The sequence below is a fragment of the Nyctereutes procyonoides genome, unplaced genomic scaffold (genome assembly GCF_905146905.1).
Source record: "Nyctereutes procyonoides isolate TBG_1078 unplaced genomic scaffold, NYPRO_anot_genome, whole genome shotgun sequence".
In the NCBI taxonomy this organism is placed as follows: domain Eukaryota; kingdom Metazoa; phylum Chordata; class Mammalia; order Carnivora; family Canidae; genus Nyctereutes; species Nyctereutes procyonoides.
Window position 1 is genome coordinate 10,497,253 of NW_026575134.1, and position 24,957 is coordinate 10,522,209.

General features: G+C 40.5%; 1 protein-coding gene across 1 annotated transcript in view; it reads right to left on the reverse strand.

Moving 5' to 3' along the window:
* Positions 1-24,401, reverse strand: part of POU6F2 (POU class 6 homeobox 2) — a 468,834-nt gene extending 444,433 nt beyond the window's left edge. The window contains 1 exon segment of the mRNA XM_055301115.1: positions 24,297-24,401. Coding sequence (XP_055157090.1) covers positions 24,297-24,401 — 105 coding nt within the window.
* Between the last annotated feature and the right edge of the window lie 556 nt (positions 24,402-24,957).

Below are 24,957 nucleotides of genomic sequence, written 5' to 3' on the forward strand. Positions count from 1 at the left end.
GGGGCCACGGAGACACCAAGGGACAAGGGTGGGAACAAATGCCTCCTGTAAGTCCAGCCTTTTCTAGTCTATAAGTCAAATTTCAGAGCATTTTTATTCCGTTGCGACAAATATGTTTGAGCGTCCCCATTTATGACTTATGAAAGAGAAACAAAGCTCGTAAGCATTCAGTCTTCAGGCCAGGGCTTAAATGTAAAAGAGAGAGGTTAATGTCTAGTTGTAAACTGGAGAGGGCAGTGTGCTCTGTGTGTGTGCGTGTGTGTGTGTGTGTGTTGTACACGTACACCTGCGTGTTGAGAGACTAGAGAGGCCAGGAGACAGGGAAGGGCCTAAGAATATTTAGTAGGAGAATTATAATGAAGAGGAGTCTGATGCTAGTTGCTGATGTGTGATAAGCGTTGGTGAAACATCGTACTTGTCTTGCTAACTGTGTAAGTCATCATCAGAAGGTTAAAAGCCTTATAAGTAAATCAGTCTTAAACGATAAGGTGTCCTCAATTTAGAAAGACATAGATACACTGAGGCTTTCCCTTGAGAGTACACCAGATAGATCTCTAAGCTTCAAGTAACACAAACAGAAATATCTGCTGGCTCAAGGCCAGTCTGCTTAAACAGTTTCCTCCAGTGTCCACCAGCACGTGCTGGGAGGGACGGGGTGGGGGGGGGGTGCAGAGAAGAGAGCATTGGACTCCACTATACTTCCCCTAACTGCCTCTTCACCGGCTTGCTGCCCACCTCCCTTCCTCGGCTTCCTGTTCACAAAGCTGAATTACAAGAACTAGGATGAGGTTCTGTTCTTTTTCTAGGCTTCAAGAAACTCCCTTTTAAAACATCATGATTATGATCAGAAAAGGGAAAGCTATAGTACCTACTTTAGGAGAACGCAGCCACATTGCTCTTCATTTTTTGGTTGCACAAGGCAGGAGAAGGAAACTTTTTTGTCCTACGTCATTGTCCTTAGGAGCATCTCACAGAAGCAGACCTACTCTTGAACTGATCCCTCATCTCAAAACGTGGGTGTAATATAAACGCACCCCTGACAAAGCAAGAGTAAGTATCAATGCGGCCATTAGAAATATTAATAGCGAAAAGGCAATTAAGCACCCAATTGTCGTTATCCTGAGCACCTATGCTTATAACTGGATGTGTCTACCAAATTGGGGGTAAAAGGTCAGGGAGCAGGAGTTAGACATGAAAAGGCCATCCAGTGAATGTCACCTCTTTGTCGACCAGGATGGCTGGCAAGGGCTTATTTTAGGTGGGAGAAAGCCTGTGGTTCCCCAAACAACTGTAACCTCACCAGTAACATATATAGTATATTATGACATGAAAGTTGGCACCACATACAGAAATACTAAATAGTACATATGCTCGAGGGGTACAAGTTATAGTTGCTAGGGGAGCTGTAAGTTCCAAACGGCCATAAAAATGAAGTAAGAACCACCTGAACAGCCTTGGATCATGCCTTTACGGAAACCCTATGCATTCGCACACTTGACAAATCTTTATTGAGCGCCTACTATGTGTAAAGTGTTGTGTTAGAGGCTGCGGGAAAATATGGCCCCTGCCTCAAATAGCTTATAAGAAAATATATCCACTGGGACATACAGTTCTACAAAGAACGGGGAATTCTTTCCTGTGGCTAGACAGCAGATACTTTTCACAATATTCTTCAAATGTCATGTGGAGAAGTCTGTAAAGCAGAAATGTTATTAGAATCGACCCCCCAATGCCCACTACTTCAACTCTAGCTAAGTCTCCTATAGCTAACCCTCTAATTCCCGTTACTTGGCTTTCCACTATTGGGTCTTTAAGCTTAATAGTCTACCTTTCTTCCCTTGCTCCCTTCTAGCTTACCTTTAAGCACGTAACACAATTAACATCAAAACACATGTACTGCTTAAATTTTTCTCACATTCCCCTTGCATTAAAAGTACTTTACAAAGCGTATCAATGCTCATTATACATGTTCAGACCTTCCAATGTATTTCTATGTATCCCATGAAATCTCACTAAATATCAAAATATACCTATGTCTAGATGCAGGTATGCTTTTTAAACACAAGGCATATTATATATCATGTAAGCTCCTTCTCTCCTTGGAAGTTGGCTACAACCCCCATTTTCCTGAGTTGTTAAAATTCACTCTAGCACACCTTAATCACTTAAGACAGCTCAAGCTAGTATGTACCTCATGAAGAATATGGGAGAAGATTCCTTCCCTGACTCCTAACCTCAGGAAGTTTCAGGGTCTACGCGATGTCACAGGTAATTTATTAACTGGGATGAGTAGTAGAACAATAATAACTACATACATTGCTCACGTGATTGTTTGGGGTGGGGGTGGGGAGTTGGCAGAGGTGGAGAGGGAGAGGGAGGAGGAAAAAAGAAAAGACTTAATCATTATAAAAATGGACAGAGAAAATAGGATATGAAGGTAATTTTGCAAAGAACAATTTCTGTTTTGCACATTTTTCTAAACCAATAAGATATGCTTCGGGACCAATCTGAAGCCTAAAAGCTGTGACATGATGCCTAGAGAATAGAGTCTTTCTCACCCCAGTTTGGCCGCTTGGTATTAGTCCAATCATTTCATGTCTTTGAGCAATATAAGGGTCTTGGGTCAGTTGGACTCGAAGACCTCTTTCCTCTACAACTTCTATAACCATATGAAATGTATACTTCTGCAGAGGAAGACCTTATTATTTCTGCTCACATGTATTCATACCTGTTGTCAGTGCCATAATAGCTGGAACCTTGTATCCCCAGAGCCTAAAAACTCACCTAACAAATACCCTAAAATATTTATTGGATGACTGAATTGCTTTCACTATCTGCAATACATTTGTTTTCAATGGGTCTAGGTTTAAGGCTCTAGATTTAGTGCTGGTACCAAAGTGATATGGAGTGGAGAAACCCTTTGAGGTTATCACCAAAGGGGAAATAGAACACGCATTTACAGTAATTCCAATACAAAGCAGGAGGTGGATGCCAAAAGGAGGCACAAAATGATCTGAACGTTTGGATAGTTAGGCCAGTGGGTAAAGGCTTCCTGGAAGGAGTTGTCTTTCAGAGTTTTGATAAACAGAAATTGTAGTGGAAAGTCAAAGACATGGAGGAAAGATATTTGAGGAAAGGGAATAGTCTAGTTCACCTAGACTAGACGTTAGAGTCTGAATAGGAGCAGGAAGGAACACAATCAACCTGAAAACAGGGTGGGGTTCCCATGACCTCATCACCAAGCCTTTGAACCATCAAATGTTCCAGATGGCGAAGAGTACACTCAGAGCTTTGTCATCAATAAATTACCCAGTAACTGGCTTAATAGTGGATTTCACACCTCAAGGCTTTCACTGACACCAGGAGCCACCACGGGGGGCAAAGTCAGCCACAGAGCAGGTGGGAATCTGGGTTCCTCCCCAACTTCCGCAGGAGCTCCACTACCTTTGTCTGCTCTACATTTAGGGCTTTCATGTAAAATTTATTTGAAAGTAGAAAGGTTTGAAGGCCACTGATGTGGAACAGAGAGACTGGAGGGTGGTTGTTAGTTCAGTAGTCCAGGTGAGAGGAACAAAAATCTGAAAGAGAGGGTGGAAGCAAGAATAGACAAAAAGATTTCCAACCCAAGTAGATCCCATGAGCTCCATCCATTCATTAAATGCGGGAGGTGAAGGAGAGGGAGGAACCGAGGTGAATAGAAGCTGTGATATCCTCTGCGGAAATGAGCAGGTCAAGAGGGCCAAACCTAGTCAGACTGCCTGAGTTTGAATCCCAGCTCTGCTACTTGCTTCTGCTCAGACTGATAGCCATGTAAAGTTAAGAACACTGTCTGGCACACAGTAGGATTTTAATAAGTGCTCATCATTACACTTGTAGGTGGAATGGGTTTGTGGGAAAGATGTGTTTAGGATCCAACATGATGCCGGTAAGGGGGGAAACCAAGTATCCAGGTACATATGGTCAAAAAGGTGGTCAGGGCTGGAAGCAGGTTCGAGAATAGATACGTAGAGAAATGCTAGTCAAAGTTACTGAAGGTGATGGGAATACAGAAGAAGACAGAAGACAACCCAGGATGGAACCTTGGGGAATGCCTGTTTCTGGAGAGGAGACAAAATAAGCAGCAAGCTAAATAGAAGAGAGATAAGAAAGCTAGCAGTGTCGGGTTAGGGTCAAGAAAGCCAAGTAGCTAAGGAGCTTCAAGAAGTGTGGTCAGCAATATCACCCCCAAAAGACAATGGTGAAGAGGCACGTCCATTTCCTCCAAGGAAACTTCCAGTAGAGAGTGACCAGACAAGAAGTTGCTAATGGATGACAATCGTAAAAACAGAGAAGGCACAGTAATGTTTTCTGTGCACCAGGCACTGCACTTCATTCTTTGTATGAATGATCTTATTGAATCCTCCAAGTGACTCCCTGGGGTGGCCTTTTCACCACCCCCACCCCACTGTTCAAAAACTGACTCCTAGAGAGGCCAAGAAAGTTGTCCAAGGTGTGAAGGGTGAAGGGCCTGGGTCCCTAGGTGGGTCCCCCAAGGCTTGCATTCCCATATCTCAGCCCTTTCTCCTAACCACTCAGCAATATCGTGAGAAGAAACAAATGGCTTCACGGGGAGAGAGACAAGTTCCAGAGGCGAAACTCTTGGAAGTCAGCCGCCTCTTTAATAATATTTTAGTATTTCTGAGTATGAGAAAAAAAAAATCAGTTGAGGCCCAATGTTTCAATTTTCTAATGAAATAGCCCTTGCTTCTATGTTCTAGTAACAGTTGAGAAAGCAACTCGATAGTTTCAATGCCTTTTTAAATACAAATAATTGAGGCACAACGGTATCAAGATGCTACCCAACGAGCTACAGGGAAGGAATCTCATAAATTAAGCTTCAGATTCTGTGACTAAGATCTGTGCTGGTTTGTGCCTTTCTAAGGATTTCCCGAGAGGAATCCCTGTGGAGGGCTCCCCAAGGGGATCCGTCTGGCCTCTGGTGTCAGCGGCAGGGAAGGGAGCCTGAGCCCAGGAGTGAGGGGATCATACTCGTTGGGAGGGCTTCCCTGGGGGCTCAGGTGGGCCAGGCGCTGGGGCACAGGGAGCAGAGGAGAAGCGGGATGGAGGGGCCCAGCCAGGGCGGGGATACCTGGGCTAAGGGCAAACGAGAGGCCAGCGTGCTTCTCTGACCACAGCATCCTTCTTCCCCAGGGGGGCAGGTGACCCGGCCCTCTCACCTCCCAGGCCTGCTGGGGATGCCCTGGGCCCTGAGGGGCAGGCCCCCCGTCCTCTCCCTTCTGCACCCAGATGCTGCTGGCAGCTGCATCTCCTGGCTTACGCTCCCTTCCCTCTCCCCCACTCCTTCCTCCCCCTTCCCTGCAACCTGCCAGCTGCCAGTCCTCCCCCCCTCCAACTGGGGCCCTGTCCCCCGCCCCCGCCGTTTCCCCGTTTCCAGGTGTTGTTCCCCAGTCCTCCTGCAGGGGGCGTTCTGCAAGCGCCCCCGTTCTTTCAGGGAGGGATGACTTGGCGATGGATTCCAAATCTCCACCAAAAAAGGAAAATGAAGACTAAGGAAGAGCTGGCACTAACATACTCGATGGGCCTGCCTGTTTATTAGCCTCAGATACTTTGAATTCCAGATGACCAAAACGTTTGTTCAGCCAAGCAGACATACTATTTTTAGGAGAGACAAAAAAGATGAATATTACCAGAGAAAGAACGGAGTTAGATGTTGCCCCCACCCCCACCCCAGGAGCATGTTGCTCCTCTTGTGCATGAAGAGGCCTGATGCTCAGAAACATGCACTCAAGCACCCGACTCTTCCTCTTTCATGGAATTCCACGCTTTCAGATCAAACCTGAAGGTTTCACAAGCTCTGACCTCTTGTGAGAAAAACGGTGGGAAGGTTTTCTATGTGGAAAGACCCTCGACTCATAGGTGGGTCCCTAGGTGTGTGTAAAGTCCTGAAATTCAAATATCAGTGTTGTTCAGTCTCACCTGAGATGCTGGGCAAACTTTCCATTAGGTTGTTTTTGGAACTATCAGCCTAAACCTGCAGCCCCTGAAAAACCCCCATTTTGCCTTTGAGATTATTCCTGACATTTTCATGGCTTTCTTTTTAGATATCATTCATATTTTATAACATTACAGAATTCTAATTTGAAACTCGTAACTGTTTTGCACCATACTCATCCAAACAATCAACACTTCATTTCGTCCTGATCTTGTAAAACTCTTCCTTTTTTCTCCCCCTAACTAGGCCTATATTTCTTTTCCCTCAATTTAAATGCAGAATACCAATACTTATTTCATTAAAATAAGAATATATATGCACACATAGATACATATATATTCCCTTCATTATGATGTTTAAAATTCAGCATGAAAACCAAGAAAAATTAAATGTCAAATGTTCAGATACTGCTATTTGCTTATCTCACAGAAATATAAATTATAAAACAGTTCATTAACATAACTGTACTTGTGCATTATTTTGAGAACATTTTATTCAAGAATCAACTAGAGTAGTCTAAATTCATGCTTCTGTTTTCTAGGTACCATCATCATCTCTTCATTCATTATGTCCCTTATTCATTAACTTTTTCAATTTGTAAGTACACATGTAGCTGCCAATTTCACAGAATATTCTGTGACTCTTTGTATTAAAAGTTTTAAAACACGATTTGAATAATCCATATCCTGCACTGTGGAGAGATGGAAATTATTCACAATTGATTTGTGTTGCATACAACATTGCTAAAGTGAGGAGGAATACAAGCTTTCCACCCAGAGTAATATCTTAAGGGACATGTTTAGAGGTGGCAAAGTGTTAGAACAGATTTGTTCTTACCACTAAACAAATATAAGAATATTTTCATGAAACCCCTGAAAATGATGACATCAGATTTATGAGATGTCCCTTAGCTGTATTGTTCTGGCCATGTCTTATTTATTTGATCCACATACAACCTCACAGCCAGTTAATATGAACTTCTGAAACACAAATTCTATGTCCTCATTTTCTCACTCCTCTTTGTCTTTTTTTTTTTTAAGTAACATATAGTGTATTATTCGTTTCAGGGTAGAGTCCCTGATTCATCAGTTGCGTGTAACACCCAGTGCTCATTTTATCACGTGCCTTCCTTAATGCCCATCACCCTGTCACCCTATCCCCCACCCCTCCCCTCCAGTAACCATCAGTTTGTTTCCTATGATTAAGAGTCTCACGGTTTGTCTCCTTCTCTTTGTCTTTTAAGTCTGTAAGTCTTGCATCCCTCCTTCATTTTTTTTTTTAAGATTCAACCTTAAGATATGCCCAAAATAAGCCTTCACTGGATATCATGGGGATGCTTGCTTAAGTTGAATACAATATGAAATTTGGATAAGAAATTGCGGGAGATCACTGGGTGTTATTCTGTATGTTGGCAAATAGAACACCAATAAAAATAAATTTATTATAAAAAAAAAGAAGTTGCGGGAGAGGAAACCACTTTCCTTTTAGACATCAATATGAAAATGTAAAATAATAATTTTCAAGTCCCGTTTACATATTCTAAGATAATACTAGTAGCACAACCCCCACACACACAAAATCCCCAAACAAGGAATTTTGAAAGGGAACTAAATGGAGCAAAGGCAACTCGAGAATTCAAAACCATTTGAGAAGCGCATTCCATTGAGATAGAAAGAAGGGTGACAGCTGCTGCACAGGAAGCATTTTGAAGCAGGTACCTAGTGCCCAGACATGCCAGCAGAGACCTCTAGAAAGACTTAAGAGTTGTGGACAGTAAGGGGCAGGGGAGCATAGGATGGTGAGTATAAAGAGGACAGATCTCTGAGTCTCTAGCAACTCCATCAATCAGTTCTAACACGGTGATGGGCCAATTTCAGAGAAAGAAAGATGGAACCCAGGAAGGAAGGGAGGAAAGGAGGGGGAGAGGGAGAGAAAGAGTTAGGGATGGAAGAGCAGCGGAGGAAAGGAAAGGAGGCATTTCTGCACTGGTCTAAACTGAAAATACAAACTCCTAGGAACTTATTTTTTCCAAACCCCTTTGTTTGGTTTCTCAGTCTGACAAGACCTCCAATAAGATTACAGCAATATCACCCATTTTCTGCAAAAATAGGCAAGACAATTTCCCAGAAAAAAGGGTGTTGGGGGGGGACGCTGATCCCTCGGCCTCGTGTTTTCACGTAAGTGGACTTCTCACCCACAAGGGGAGAAATCCCGTATCATGTTGGTGGGTGACAGGAGTCTGATACCTATGGTCCTCCACATCCATAAGGAATTTGATTTTCTTCCCTCTAGACCCCACTCCCTGTAGGAGGCAGAAATACTGAATAAATGGGTCTCTTCATCAGTCCCAAACTCTCCTTTGATGGGCTGTCTGTCCCAAGATCAAAATGCAGGGTCACAGGCAATTAGCAGGCCCATCTGGCTGCAGAGGTAAAACCATATTTTTCAACAAGCTCTATAACTAATAAAGAGAAAATAAGAATTAAAGAATCTTATTTAATGCCCATTAAAACCCCAATGAAAAATAAATAAATAAATAAAATAAAACCCCAATGAAAGAAATGAGCACATGAGGCACCTATTCATATTAATATATACTCATAATTTTTCCTAATCTTAAATAATGGCTAGTGGATTTAGGGATACTCTTCTGTTCATTTGCTCGTAAACATAATTTGAACCCCTGTTCTGTGATGTGGTATCAACTTTTCAGGCTGATTTTATTTTATTTTTTTTAAAGATTTATTTATTTATTTGTTCATGATAGAGAGAGAGAGAGAGAGAGGCAGAGACACAGGCAGAGGGAGAAGCAGGCTCCATGTAGGGAGCCTGGCGTGGGACTCGATCCCAGGACTCCAGGATCACGCCCTAGGCCAAAGGCAAGCGCCAAACCACTGAGCCACCTAGGGATCCCCTTCAGGCTGATTTTAACCAAATAACCAGGAGGTAGCATGGTCCCTCACCTTCAATGTTTCCCTTAGAACTGTCTAATAAAAATTTGGTCCAACTGAAAAGAGAAAAAAAAAAGCCTTCAAGAAATATGTAAGGAAGAGAGGTATGAATAGGTGAGAAGTCTTCCAAAATGTTCATGCGCAAAATCTTCAGCTCATAATCCTCAACTACCTTCTCTTTTTTTTAAAATGTGTTTATTTATTTATTTTTTACCTTCTCGAATTCTAGCAGACACCTCACATTTTCTGTGAGCTACTTATTTGTAGCCATCACCATCATCTTACCCTGCCAAGATGAATGTGCAACAATTATGGATTTGTGGATTTATCCTGTGCTAGATCCACTGGGTAAAAATAGGAGAGAAAGGGTGAGAGCCAAAGATACATAATATTCATTAATATTCTTTTGAATATTAATTCAAGAGAATTAAGTTACTATTAGGGCTTCTATCTCACATTGTCCATGGAAGGGAAACATCCTAACAATGTTAACATCTTGATGTTCAGAACTCTGGTCGATTTGATTAGCCTAATGTAGGCATGTGGGAAAGTGAGTTTGTCATCAACATCATGGTGACGGCCAAACCACCCTCCAGGCTGGTGTGCTCTGAATTTAGCACAGGAAAAGATGGAACATCTCCCTGGACCATCTTCTTGTTGCTGTTTTTCAGGCAGCACTGGGTGTTCCTGTTTCTAACTCACCAGAGCCAAGGGTAGTCCACAGTTTAATAAAGAGACAAGGAAGTGAAGTTTTAAAACATGGACATGTCCCTCAAAGTTGCACTAAATGAGACTTGGATGAGAAGTGAGCCCACAGCATCCTGTGGACTCCGCTGTTGGGCATACCCCTCACTTGTACTCCCTCTGCACAAGCTTAACCCAATGTCTCCCACTGCTGGGCCTTGGTAGGAGGAGTTACCAAGGCTTGGCTCATCTGTCTGAACAACGACCATGTCTCCTCTCCTTGATTCTGAGTGTTCGTGGAGAGGAGGGGTGTAGGTCTCTAAGATGTGGAGGGTCAAGATAGAAGATATGTTCCACTACAGGAGATTACCAGCTCCAGGCAAACCCACTGTCTTTACCAAGTGTTCTGTTCACTTCTGTTGTTCCCAAGCAGTGAGTACTTTGTGGAAGACCGTGGTCATTCATTCCACCAAATCATCATCTTGTCTATACTAACCATGTATCTGTGGGTTCTAACCTAACTGAATCATGCACAAAGGTTAAAGAGATGTTTAAGCATAAACTCTACTTGGTCCTACATCCAAAACGCACAAATGCAAACAATATTAATGTTTTGTGAAAGTTTTAAACTACTGGGTAGGGAAAGATTTCTCCTTTCCAGCCCCACTACTGCCTCTAGGGTCATAAACATTGAAAATGCCACTTGATGGGAAGCAATGTAATTGAAAATAGGCAGGGTAGAAGATCCTCTTTATTTACCTCAGTTTCAAAAAAGATGGAACTGATGTAGGAGAAATGCCACAGTATCATTAGAGGTTTTCCAGAATTTGAGTTAAGAAACATCTCCTTAACTTGACGGGATGAGCACTGGGTGTTATGCTATATGTTGGCAAATTGAACTCCAATAAAAAAAATTAATGATATTAAATGTCAACAAAATTTTTAAAAATTAAAAAAAGAAACATCCCCTTAGTAGAATCACTGGTTTCCCACCACCATAATCTTAATTATAGCAGTATAATTAGTTTATAAAAATTAGATTAGAAGAACCAATGCACATTTGTCTGGAATTTAGTTGAGCTGGGTTTTGTTTTTGTTTTTCTGTTTGGGGGAGGTGCCTTTTGGTTTTGTTCTTGTTTTTTTGTGAGAGCAAGCCAAGGAAGGGCAAAAGGAGATGGAGAGACCTAATTTTAAGCAGGCTCCACACTCAGTGAAGAGCCCAACACAGGGCTCTATTTCACAACCCTAAGATCATGACCTGAGCCTAAATCAACAGTGGGATGCTTAACCAACTGAGCCACCCAGGGACCCCTAGAATTTAGTTGAGTTTTTATGAAGAATGAACAGAGAAAGCAAGGTCATTGTACAAATTTAACTCACTGATTTCAAATGCAAATAAGAATGTTAACCAGTTAAAAAACAGATAGATGATAGATAGATAGATAGATAGATAGATAGATAGATAGATGATGATAGATAGATAATAGAATGTTATTCAGCTAAAAGATTAAAAACATGAGTTTTTGCGATTATTAATCTCAAATTGTGAGGACTATTATAAAATATAAACTTGTTTTCTAGTTCATATATTTATAACATTTTACATATGATATAGTATCATATCATACAAATTCGTTTTTAAAATTTTCAAATCCTCCCTGAAACTGTCTATGGGAATCTTGTTCCTCATACACATAGAGCAGTGCCCATTGTCACTCTGTTTAAGATCTGTTGGGTCTGGGAGTGCCTGGGTAGCTCAGTGGTTGAGCATCTGCCTTCGGCTCAGGGTGTGACCCCAGGGTCTTGGGATCGAGTCCCACATCGGGGTCTCTGCCTGGAGCCTGCTTCTCCCCCTGCCTATGTCTCTGCCTCTCTCTCTGTCTCTCATGAATAAATAAATAAAATCTTAAAAAAAAAATTGTGTAGTCCCTGGTCTGAAGGCACATCTCCCGGAGCACTAAACAGATGGAGGCCAGGGTGACTTCTTGTTTAGTTGCAGCAACTGTTTCTATGGAAGCCTACAGGGAGCACCGATTTGCCTTTCCATCCTTCCATTTGTCGTCTCTTCTGTTGTTCTACATATTATAAAAGGATTATTTCTCAAACCACCATGTACAGCCCAGTTACAACAGGTAATGATAGCTACAATAAAGTTCATGTATAGGAAACGAGTAAGTCATTTCTGTGATTTTGTGTGTGATTAAAGGCTTCAACATCCTTAGTTCAAATTCCAGCTTTGTCATTTACTGTCCATGTGTCACTTCCTCAGTCACCTAGTCAGTAAATTGTAAATAATGACAGTAATTACCTCACAAAGATATCACAAGGGTTAAAGTAGGTTTATAATGTTCCCAGCACCTGGTTAAGTGCTTATTAATTGGTAGATTATTATCAGCATCATTATTTTTTAAGATGACTAAATATCTAGCTCTCTTCTGGATAAACAACATTATTAAACGTTAACTTAGATATTCAACATAGCTTACAAAAGCCAAGATTTCCACTGAAACATACGTACACACACACCATGAATACCAGACTAACTCCAAACTTTGCTGTGGATTTATGAGTGTGTGTGCGCATGTGCACGTACATGCATTGGTTGGGGTGACTGTGTAATCTTCATTGCCTCATTTTATTATTTAAGATAACATTCCAAAAAATATATAAAATAACATTCATTCAATTTAAGAGGCCCTGTGATAGACTGCATTGAAATTATCTGTAAAGCTTCTTCCAAATACAAATATCCAGACCCCACCCAGATAAATTGAATCAGAATTTCTGTGGGGCACGTGGGTGGCTCAGTCAGTTAAGTACCAGCACTCTTGATTTTGGCTCAGGTCATGATCTTGGGGTCCTAGGACGGAGCCCCATATGGGGTTCCACACCTAGCAAGGAATCTGCTTGAGATTGTCTCTCCCCCTCTCCTGCTGACCCTTCTCTCTCTCGCTCTGTCTCTCACTCACTGTAAAAAATAAATAAAATAAGTCTTAAAAAAAAGAAAAAGAATTTCTGGAGATGAGTCCTGCATGCCTGTAGATTTTTCAAAGGTTGTTTCAGGTGGTTCTAATAGGTAGCCAGAGTTAAGAAGTGGTATAGAGGAAAACAGTCAACTCTTAGAAAGGATTTCTAGGTTTAAAACAAATTTCTTTTATGCACTAGCAATATGGCTATGAAGAAGATATATAACCTCTCTGAGCCAGTTTCTGCTTCCATAAAATGGGAATGATGATTGGCACCTAACCTCTTAGAGCTGTGGGTTGCAGATGACAGCAGTATCTGCAGTTTGTTCTTCGGAGCCAGTTTTGGGCTTCATGGGAAGGAACCAGCCACTTTTGGGTTTGTTTGGGGTTTTTTAAAGATTTTTTATTTATTTATTTATTTATTTATTTATTTATTGATAGGGAAAGAGAGAGAGTACAAGTAGGCAGAGTGGCAGGCAGAGAGAGAGGGAGAAGCAGACTCCCCACTGAGCAGGGAACGGGATGTGGGGCTCCATCCCAGGACCCTCAGATCATGACCTGAGCTGAAGGCAGACATTTAACCAACTGACTCCCCAGGCGTCCATGGAACCAGCTACTTTTAAACTTATAAATGAAGTATGATAGTTTCTTATCCAGGTTACTTGTCCCACCGTCTATAGAGAAGAAGGGAGAAGGAAGACGTGTACACCTGCCCAACCAGCAGTTCCATGGAATCAGTTCTGGGAATCTGGACACCGAAAGATGTCACAGTTAGCTCACACTTCCATCTCTTATACAGATAAATATTTCATTACTACCCACTTCACTTTCTTATTAGTATGAGTGAAGTGATGCAGTTAAGATGAATGAGCAGAGACCTCTCCCAAAAGAGATCTAAAATGTAACTTTTCACATTCTCTTAAATATTTGAGGGGTATATGTTTAGCCCACCTTACCAAATCCCTAAACTAACTGAATTCAAGGGCTATGTCTGATTAGTTTTGATCCAACCCTTCTCCTGACTGCATTATTTAACCGATGAATCATGGTTGAAGGATTAGTCTGACAATATGAAATATAGGAAACAGGAATTTAACTGACATTAATTACCATGAATTTCTTCTGGTCTCTTTTTCACTAATCTAGGTATACTAACTGAATCATGCATTGGAAACATATATCTCTGTCAATTATCTTAATAAATAGCAGTAAGACCCTTGTGAGAAAATAAGTTCCGCATTTTGTTCAGCTGAATTGGTGGCGTGAAACAAATAGAAGTTTTAAAGTCATAATATATCCTATTGAGAACTGGCTCCTTATGTCATTATCTCATATTCTTACTTCTTTATCACTAAATACAATGTTGTGATCTTTACTGGTATTTTCATTGGCTTGAGTGTTCAACCTAGAGATGATAAATATAGGGATCCCTGGGTGGCTCAGTGGTTGAGTGACTGCCTTTGGCTCAGGGCGTGATCCTGGAGTCCCGGGTTGAGTCCCCCATCGGGCTCTCTGCATGGAACCTGCTGCTTCCCCTGTCTGTGTCTCTGCCTCTCTCTCTCTCTGTGTGTCTCTCATGAATATATAAATAAAATATTTTAAAAAATGATAAAATCTTTTAAAAAATGATAAATGTGGCATAAAGCTATCCTTCACATTTGACATTACTCATCATCTTCTCTTAGGAGAAACTACTTATGAGTTTTTTCAGTAAAGCAAACTCCCTTTGGAAGATTCTGGGATTTTTTTTCTTGCTAAGAGAGATGAAACATCTCTATTTGTTAGTCTTATTACAGAGACTAACTTATTTCTGAAAAGTAGATGCTCATCACGAGAGAACTGGTTATGTATTGCGGTGATCATTTTGCAATGCACGCAGATTTTGAATCATTATGTTATACACCTGAAACTAATATAATGCTATATGTCAATTATATCTCAATAAAGAAGGGAACTGGTTAAACAGGTTAGCATACATCCATAAGAGGGAATACTTTAGGAAAGGGTGGCAATCTATTCATAATAAGAGCTGTTCAATGTATGTTTTTTAAAAGTGAAAGTTGTAGAATTCTGTATATAGTATGAATCTACTTTGGTTGTTTGAAGATTTTCTTTTTTTTTTAAGATTTTATTTATTTGTTCATGGAAGACACATGGAGAGAGGTAGAGACATGGCAGAGGGAGAAGCAGGCTCCATGAGGGAGCCTGATGCGGGACTCGATCCTAGGACTCCAGGATCATGCCCTGAGCCTGAAGGCAGGCACTCAACCACTGAGCCACCCAGGCGTCCCGTTTGAAGATTTTCTATGCTTATACATGCATAGACAATTCCTGAAAGATACAATGAATTTTTGATAATGGTTATTTGTGGGGAGTGGGAGGATGGGGTACTTGACTTTTCACTTCATATTCTCTTGCATTGTTTGAAATTGTTTGTCATAAGCACATGCTGCTTTTATAATTTGTTTAATAAAAAATTTAAGAAGACTCTTAGGGTCTACTATGTAACTCGCCTCAATCATCTGCATGTAACAATTGTGTTGATGTTCTGCAGATTTCAGCCAGATGCTCAACTCTTGGCCTGAACTAGCTATTTAACTCCCACTTGAAGGAGAATGGTAGAAAGAGAGAGAACAATCCAGCTGATATATCTCAGCACTTGTAGAAAGTAGCTATAAAATAGAAGTATGTCGCAAAACAATACGCCCTTGTTTTCTGGAGGGCAATTACCTTACCCTGTAATGGTAATGCCATTATCATAATAATCATCCTTTTACAGTTTAGTGATCAACTATGTACTCAAATTTGTTCCGTAATCCTGATTTCTAGAAGTTACAAAGTATTTGTCCATTCTCGTGAACAGCTTAGTTGAAAGGAAGAGTATTTTAAATAAACACCTACTATAATCTTTTCATGTGCCCAAATTGAAAAGTTAAAATATTTTTATATTATTGCAAGTTAAATAAGCAATTATTCCTAATATGTCTAGGATGTGGGTGCCTGTGCGTGTGTCCGCGTGTGTGTGCACTTATTAGATTGCCTCATTTTAATTTTTTTTCCAAATCCTTTAGTCCCTGGAAATCTATACATAGGATTTGTATGGGAAAAGTTTTCAAAAAAGAAAAACTTTAGTTCCCGAAACAAGTATTACCATCTTGCCAAGAAACAAAGTATAACTGTCTTGGACTTGAGCAATAATGTGCATCTTTGCTCCCAGAAACTTTTTGAATAGTATTACAGATGCCTTTACATTCGCAACATTAGTAATACACTAAGAAAAACACCTCCAAAGGTATAAAAATTAACTCTGTTAAAGAGAGCTCTGAAACAGAGAAAATGAATACAGCCTGCGATGTACTTTTCAGACCTTTGAACACCATCTGCTGATATGAACAGTGAAAAATTTTTCAAATTTGGGGTTCTTACCACACAGCCAAATTTCCACAAAATCTCCTCTTTCCCCAAATTCTGACCTGGGGCCTTTCATCCTACAATCACTTCTGCCTCCCGTTCAACCAGCATCTTGTCAAATCTGGCTGCAAGATTAAGTTTCCCGATTCAGAATTCAATATTGTAACCCTAAGGATATAAGATCCAAGCTGGAACATTCTGTTTTTAAAAAAAAATGGATAAAATTGTTTCAGCCCAGAGACCACAGCTTGCTCTGACCATAATGATGAATCATCAGGGCTGACACTAAGTGAAATGAGTTTGAAGTTCTTGGCTTTATTCGTGCACGTTAAGCAGGGTTTTACATTTGCCCCGACTCTCAACCTTTTCTCCAAAAGGTTGAGAGTGCCTTGTTGGCTAGTATTATTTAAGGCTTACAAAATTAACTGGCTTTATCTAAAGCAGGTCTGGTCTGCCGGAGCCCAGGACTGTGTACCTGGCCCCATCCTTACCCACGCTGGCATCCAATTTTGAAAAAATACAAGTGACCATTTAAGGAATATCTACTTTTCCCCCCACATACCTTCAATATCAATTAGGATTTCTGATATCCACACTTCTCCGTCGGTGATGTGCCTCTCACTCTCAACAGTAAAATATTGTATTAAAAAAAATCCATACATGAATCCTGTACCGAAAACTAACTTCTCTGTAAATGGTTTACTTTGTTCTTATTAAGAGGAGTTTGAGTTCTGGTCAATGCAAAAAAAAACAAAAAAACAAAAAACAAAAAACAAAAACAAAAAAAACCCACCAGTTAACAATTATCTTTTAATTTAATCTTTTTAATGTAGGTCGGTTTCTGTAAGGTTTTAGGTGCCAGACATAGGTGTTTTCTTCCTAAAATACTTTCTGGTTATGATTATTCCTAAAAAATCAAAGTAGTAAACCATGCAGAGTCAACGTGGCGTGAAGCACATGAAACACCCATTTGTGTAAGGCCGCTGTTCCTCAGCACCAAAGCCCTGCTTCGACTCTTGTAGCAAGTTCCCAAGAACAAGTGCTCCTTGATTTCGAAATTCGTGTTCCATGGCACAAGCAGTGGGGAGCTTTTCTTTTTCTTTTCTTCCTCCCCCCACCCCACCCCTTTTGGCTTTATTTTAAAGTCGTATTTGTCTCGTCCTAAAGTAATTGTTTCACTCCTTATTTCTGTGATCTGAAATCTCCAGGTGAGAGGAAATCAGCTTATAAAATACCTTCACCAAAATCCTGACTACAGAACCCGGTGTGTTGGAGAGTTTTCCTGCTACGATTCTGCTTCGGTTTTTTGGGGGTTTTTTGTTGGTTTTTTGTTTTTGTTTTTGTTTTGCTGCAGGTCTCGCCTCTCTTTCCAGTGCCCTTTGCTGCCTGGGCAGCCCACGAGGCTTCACTTTGCACTTATTACTCATCAAACTGACGCTGGATTACAGTGGGAAAGAGCAAAAGCTGAAGGCAGAAACGACAGATGAAGGAAGAGAGCAAAATACCAGCGCGATGCCTCTGAGTTCCCATCGCCTTTTCGTTCACTCAAGGCCTGGACACATTTATTTGCATCTCTGACCTTAGGGGGTGGGAGCTGGATGGAAATGGTTTGGGCATCTCTTCCCACTGAAAGAATCCACCTCCTGGCCCAGCAGTGGGGCTGAAAATTGGTGAAATTTCGTATATTATGCTGATCTTTGATTTTTTTTTTTTCTCCTTGTGCTTCTGGTTAGAAAAAAAATGTGGCTGAAGGGAACAGGGTTGCAGTTCACCCGGAATCAGTACCAAGTATCAATAGCTAATCTCTTGTCTTTTAAAGAAAGAGTCCTTCCTATCATGGGGTTTTTTAAAGCTAGTGATAAAACAAAAGGCTATTTTCTGAAACCAGCCAACTTGAAAAATACCTGTTTTCAAACCTCGAGACTTCAAACCTTTAGTAGACATAATCAGGGATGTTTTCAATGATTTCGGTCTTCCTGATGTACAATGGTTTTATAATCAGAAGTGGTAGCCCTGAAATAATAATATGGTCATTTATAGCCCTATAGCTAGAGTAAAGAAAAGAACACAAACGTAGGGCAAACCAGGAAGGAATTCATCAGATGAAAATTAGGCAGTTTTCACCATAATTGGCTCCCATTGTAGAACTGGAAAGAGCAAGACAATATTAGAAAAGCAAAATGAATCCCAGTGAAATGTAATGACAGCTTCTCAGAGCTCCTTCCTCCATCCAGGGTTCCGAAGAGTGTGTAGAAAGCACCACTGGTACAAATTTTGACTATAATTTTGGACCAGCTCAAGACATGGCTCAACAGAGTATTGACATGTGATCCCAGAACAAGGTTTGACCAGGTAATTTACTTTCTTGTACATATGTTTCATTGGCCCCAGTCTCCCGGGGGGGGGGAGGAAGGGAGGGACCGAGAAAGCAAAGCAAGAATGTAAACGAAGGTAGTGAAATTATGGCGAGAGCAGCTACTGTCTCCCAGGTAAAAGTCCAGTCACAACATACAAATGAATCTAAACGCTGTATATTTAAATTTTCTGTTACTGTTCATATTATAGCCACTATTTATCTTGTGGCCCATTTTTCTTCGGGTCTGATCCTTTGATATTTGCATTTTATTTCACAACCTGACTTTTTTTGACTCCATCAAGCGTTAGGGGAAAAAAGCAACAGCTTACGCAATACCACAGTGCGAGGGAAGGCGGAGCTTCTCAGTATTTGCAGACATGTTATTAAATTCTAATTCTGGCAAACAATAAAGAGGAAAACAGAAAGAGGCTTTCAACTGGATGGTAAAATGCAGTTTGCGTGACACCGTTGACCGTCAACGACAGGATGCCTTCTTTCACTCACCTCCCAAACAAGTACTACGGATCTGATACTCAGGAAACATTACATTCAAACTTTGCTTTCGTAAGTGTTTGTACTGGAATATTCTAGCAACCTCTCTCCATATCCTAGAGATGTGAATTCAAAAAACTTTCTTTTAAATAAGTTTTTTTAAAGATTTTATTTATTTATCACGAGAGACATAGGGAGAGAGGCAGAGACACAGACAGAAGAAGAAGCAGGCTCTGTGCAGGGAGATGGATGTGGGACTCCGTCCCAGGGCTCCGGGATCACACCCTGAGCCAAAGGCGCAACCACTGAGCCACCCAGGTGTCCCAACTCTAAATTCTTAAACACCAAGTCTATACTTGAAGAGAGAGAGAGTTTCATTAGGTGATCTTAGAAATAGAAAAGAAAGTGGTTTCCAGACCAGCTTTCAGGTGGTTTAGTATTAGTATGGGCATGATTGTATAGCATCACTACTATACTGAGGCATTGTTACTTTGCTGGACAAAACTGGCTTTACAATTTAAACACTGCTCAGGTAACACACCAAACTTCAATGCAAAAATATTTGAAAGGTTATAAAAATTGAGTTCATCTAAAGAATATAAAAAGCTAAGACCAACTCTCCTCTAAGTATGAGTGGAGTATTGGCTCAGTTGGAAATACATAGTACAGATTCAATTCCATACAAAAGGAATACTGGCACCATTTTGAATTTCAGAAAGAATAATCCTTCATTATTTTGTATTTTTCTAGTTTACTCTTCACCTGGCATACCCTGGAAAAAAAAGTATTTGCAATTAAACCCAAACAACAATCTCACAGTCCTAAAGCGTATAAATTCGTTGAAGTGGTGTGCTGGCTTCGTAGGAAAAGGGCATCCACACCTCCAAAAATGAGTTCTCAGAGCACACTTAGAGCAATATGCAAGTTATGCTTGGCATGTGTAAAACAAGGTTGGATTAGCCTCAAGTTGGGCATGAAAATCAGTCAAAGGGGCTGAGAACAATAGCCAAGTGTGCTATTTACACACCACTGGCACCCCTTTTCTCTGGGCCACCTCCGTTTCACATCAGCCTGAGTATGTATGTACTAGTTAAACACATTGTCCTTAGAGCCATGTTGAGTACTTTGGGGAACAGGAAGGGTACCAATAAAGTCACATGCAAAATTATTTTACTACCAGAACAACGAAATATTTGTGTATTTTAAAATCTTCATATGAGGGGCACCTGGATGGCTCAGTGGTGGACTGTCTGCCTTTGGCTCAGGGTGTGATCCTGGGGTCCTGGGATCAAGTCCCAAATTGGGCTCCCCGCACAGGGCCTGCTTCTCCCTATGCCTATGCCTCTGCCTCTCTCTCTGTGTCTCTCATGAATAAATAAATAAAATCTTTTAAAAAATAAATAAAATCTTCATAGGAGAAAATATGCCAAATGCACCAAGCCAAATGCACCAAGTTCTTGGCACTTGCCCTCTGAGCCATTAGCGCGCACACTCGAGCCCTATCTCAAACAACTACATTTACCTTCTAACATGTCACTTTTCAACACTTTAAATTGTCTAAATTTACCTAAAAAAAAAAGACCCATTTTACTGATAAGGAAAATTGTAAAAGCTTTTGGATGCACTTCCATTCCTACTAAGCATGGTTTCTCCACTCTTCCACTGATCTCTTAGCCATGTCCACTGGAAGTGTATCCATGAGCACTTTTACCCAGCTATGTCTCTCCCATTCCTAGCAAATTCTTAGATATGCTTGATAAATATTTTTATCTAATTTGCCTCATCTGTTGTTTTTATTAACAACTAATTTAATATCCTCTCTTCTGTAATATCTGCAGAAGCTAGTATAAGGAAACGTGCAGCCAGCCCAGACCCTCAGGCCTGCGCATCAAGATGGCAGGCTGGCCAAGGGTCCTCTGGGGACAGCAGCGCCAGAAGGAGGATTGGACACGGTGACCCGTCTGCATGAGATGAGGAAAAAAACAACAACAACCAACAACCAGGAGGTCTGTAATACTGATGAACTAATCTGTCACTCACCAGCTCAGGTCTGCAAAAAAGAAAAAAAAATGCAGTAAACATTTAATGACCATGAGAGGTGGAAATAAGAGTCTTCATTTTTACATGATATGCAAACCCATGGCTCAGAACCTGCTTAACTGTTTAATTTGAGTTGATTTGAAAAATCATCAGAAGGCAAGAATCCACCCTATAGTTCAAAGGGCTAGGAAGTGTGCTACAGATAACTATCAAAAATCCAGTTGATTTCCAAGAATTATATGAATGAACCAAGTTTCTTGATCTCCATATCCTAGGCAGGGAGTTTGTTCTTAAGTACTAGACTGCTTAATTGCTTGCTTGGGGGAGAGAAAATCCTGGGGGAAAGACATTTATGAGCAATATCTTCTCTATGGAGCCAGTACACTCTCCCGAGCTGGATCATGGCCAGCAACACAGAAAAGTCTACTCTTCCCCTCCAGTGGAAGCAAGTGGATATTTGATCTTAGAGATGAATGAAAAACCTAAAGATCATATTTCGTGGGAATCTTTCAGTATTCTGAATGGAAAATATCACTGAAAATTGGTTATTTGCTCCTCTAACCCAAATCCACTTAGGAACAAAACTAAAAAGGAGGAGTTTTGGGCTGGAGGACAGAAATAATTATCATTCCAATATGTATATGAGGAGGAACACAAACTAACATTTGCATTATCAAATGGGGTTGTTCACACAGGCTAAGTAGGTATAAAAGGATACTGAAATTACCAGCTGCAAACACGCGCGCGCACACACACACACATACACAAACAACAAAAAACCCAACCACTTACTTTTGATTATGATTGAAAAGCAGTAAAAATTATTTTCACATTCTCATCATTGTTAGAAGTAGTCATTCGGGTAAATATTTTTATCTGTGCTAAAACAGTTTAAAAGAAATCATTTCAAATACCCATGCCATCTTCTGTTTTATATCTATAGATAGGGGCTCCACTGAGGTTTTCTGACTTTTATGGTATGCATATAGGGCAGTAAGCTACTACTTCTCTTTCCTTTTTGCAGACCAGTGTTTCAGTTTCAGAAGGAGTAAGCATTTTAGTTTGTACATTTTTAATAGAGAAAATGTGTACAACCTTCAGAACAACTGCTTTGATAATTTGCTACCTTGCCAAAAATATCTGGGTTTTTTCAAAAGCAAATAATTTATGAGAAATGGAATCTTCAGAAAACATGTGGCTACTTTGGTGCAACTATTTAGAAAGTATCTGTAACAAGTCGTTAACATGTATCATTCCTGGACATATTGAGTCTTTAAAAATTAGAGAACATACAAAATACCAAGCTAAGTAATAATAACCACCAATTTTAACTCCTGACAAATTAGATGTTTAAGTCTAGTATCTGTAACATGCACACCAATTCCCTTCTTTAAAGTACATATTTGAACCTTTTAAAAGTATATGCCTTTGCAATTATTTCCAATAAACAATATTGAATGGCAAATTAGAAATCTCTCTCTTGTCATTTTTTTAAACCAACTTTCTTTTCCCAACTGAGGGAAATATACATGGAAGGAAATCCTATTTCTTATTTGGGACTGAAATACAGTAATTTTGCATAGGATTACGACCATATTACGACATAGGGAAGAGAGAATGTGTTTGCAACCCAAGAAAAGTTTTATTAAACAGGACAAAACTGTTATCAGGAGCTCAAGTTTTATTTATCTACGAAAAGGTCATCGTTTTTAACAGGTTATTTATTTACTACATGCCACGATTATTTTAGCTAAATTTGATATACTTCCTTGCTCGTCAGTGAACACTTACACTGAAATGGGTATTAATAATCTATAAAATCAGTCTTTACTTATTTTCTCCTGCCAAATGCATGCCCAGAGACTTCACTTTATATCTGCCTGTATAACAAAAGCCAACTTGGAAGTTTAAAAAAAAAATATTGTTCCACCGAAGCAGATATCTACTGCTTTTAAAATAGTGTGAGCCTGTGGAAACATGGTATTATGTATCTGACATTTCCCATCTAAAAATACATTATGAAGCATGCTGGTATTAATAAACCATGTGCCTTCAGAACCCGAAAGTGCTTTGCTATAATTTGGTTGAAAACAGAATAAAATGGTATATTTTCCACTACGCTATTAACATACAGCCAACAAATTCCACATCATCACCCTGGCAGCTTGTCTTGATTGGAAAGTGTGCAAGGAAAAAAAAAACTTTTAGGAGTTTATCAATATTCGTAACCACATTCTGACTGATGACTTAACAGTTCATAAGTAAGCCTAGATAACTTAGAAAAAAATTGGATCAAAACTACATTACCAGGAGAAGCAAAGAAAGACGGAAACCACCTATATTCTCATTTTCCACACCCCACCCCCATCATAGAAAAATCACCCTTCCTTTGCAGCAGGGCAGGATCATTCCTTTCACCTCCTCGGTTATCGGATGGAGGCAAATGAAAATACAACGATCCCTTCCTCTTCTGATTGAGCTCCCAACGCAAACATTTAAACACAAACATAAAGTCCCGATTTAACAGAGAAAGCGCCAAACAGAAAGAGCAAGACTCACTGACCCATTTGGAAGACAAAGACGACAGAACAGCAAAGCTCTAAAAATCAGCTTGGGAGGCCTCAGAGAGATATTCTTCTGGCATTTCATCACAGCAGCCCCAGACCAGTTCACCTCCCTGGATCCAGGGAGGAGGAACTAAATAGAGCTGTTTATTAAAGCCCTGGTGCTGGATTGCATTAGGAAGCCGAGCAGACCACCTGGACCTTTCAGAGTGTGGCAATGTTTAATTTGCTGCCTGCCTCTCTGCAGCAGCCAAGACCACTACTACATTTACCAGGGCTCAATCACACATTATCTGGGTTAGAAGTGAAGGCACGTGTATTGCTGGATTCCGATTTTCCATATGGAGAGGGAGAGGGAGGGAGAGGGAGAGGGAGAGAGAGAGAGAGAGAATATAGCCAAAATAAAAAATAGGGAACACGACAATTTTAACTACCACCTAGGAAACATGGCACTTTATTCCCCCCTCACACTTTCCTTCAGAGATCACCGTCTCGGCAGAAAATAAATTCTGAAACATCAAATCAGCAAAACAAAACAAAACAAAACCCACCCCATCCAGACCAGATTAGAAATGAGATTCGCCCTTGGATTTTTGTGGTGGTGGTGGTGGTGGTGGTGGTTTCGATTTTTTTGCTGTGAAGCCTCGCGTGGAAGTTTGAGGGCTGAGGTTCCCTGGCTCCATTTACTGGGTGCCTTTTGCCTCTCGCACTTGCAGCACTCCGCTGGCAGGCCGCTGAAGATACAGATAGAAAGATGGTACTGTAAATATGAATTATGTGAATCATATGGTGAGACCCTTGTGGAAAAAAAGGGGAGCTGGGAAATGGCTGACTCCATACCTGACCAATTACAGCTTGCATGGTCCCCGTATCCTGCTGGGCTGAGAGATCGCAATCCATCATATGTTGTCTTTGAAAAGGAGAATGGGGCTTTCTGGTATGCATCTGTCAATCAACTTCTGCACTCACAACCATCACCAAAAGCAAGGGGAAAAAAAAGTCAAGCTGCTCCACCAAATAGGATGAAACCGTCATGTGACCTCCGGCAGACACGCACACACACATTCACTACCTCCATAGAGCGTAAGAATTTTCTGTAGATATGAAATGACATTGACAAATATCCAATACCAAGTAAATAAAGTGAGACAAACAGCTATTCACCAAAGACAAAACATGGGCTGTAATCTTCCGCTAAAGGTTTAACAAACCTCTGAGGAATTTTTTTTTTAATGCTCTAGAAACCTGTGTTTAAAACAAAACAAAACAAAAAAAAATCAAAACAAAATTAACTATTTCATGGGATCATCGAGGCTTTGATTTCTACGCCACCACTCCAATTCTTTCCAATTATAAGTCATCCCCGTACTCCTGCGGAGCTGACCCTAATGATTTTATTTTCAGATTCTCTAAATGACCTTTGGACAGGATGCAGTAATCTTTCGCAGTTTTATATAACAGTCACCTTTACGGAAAAGCTTGAAATGTTAACCGTCGCCTA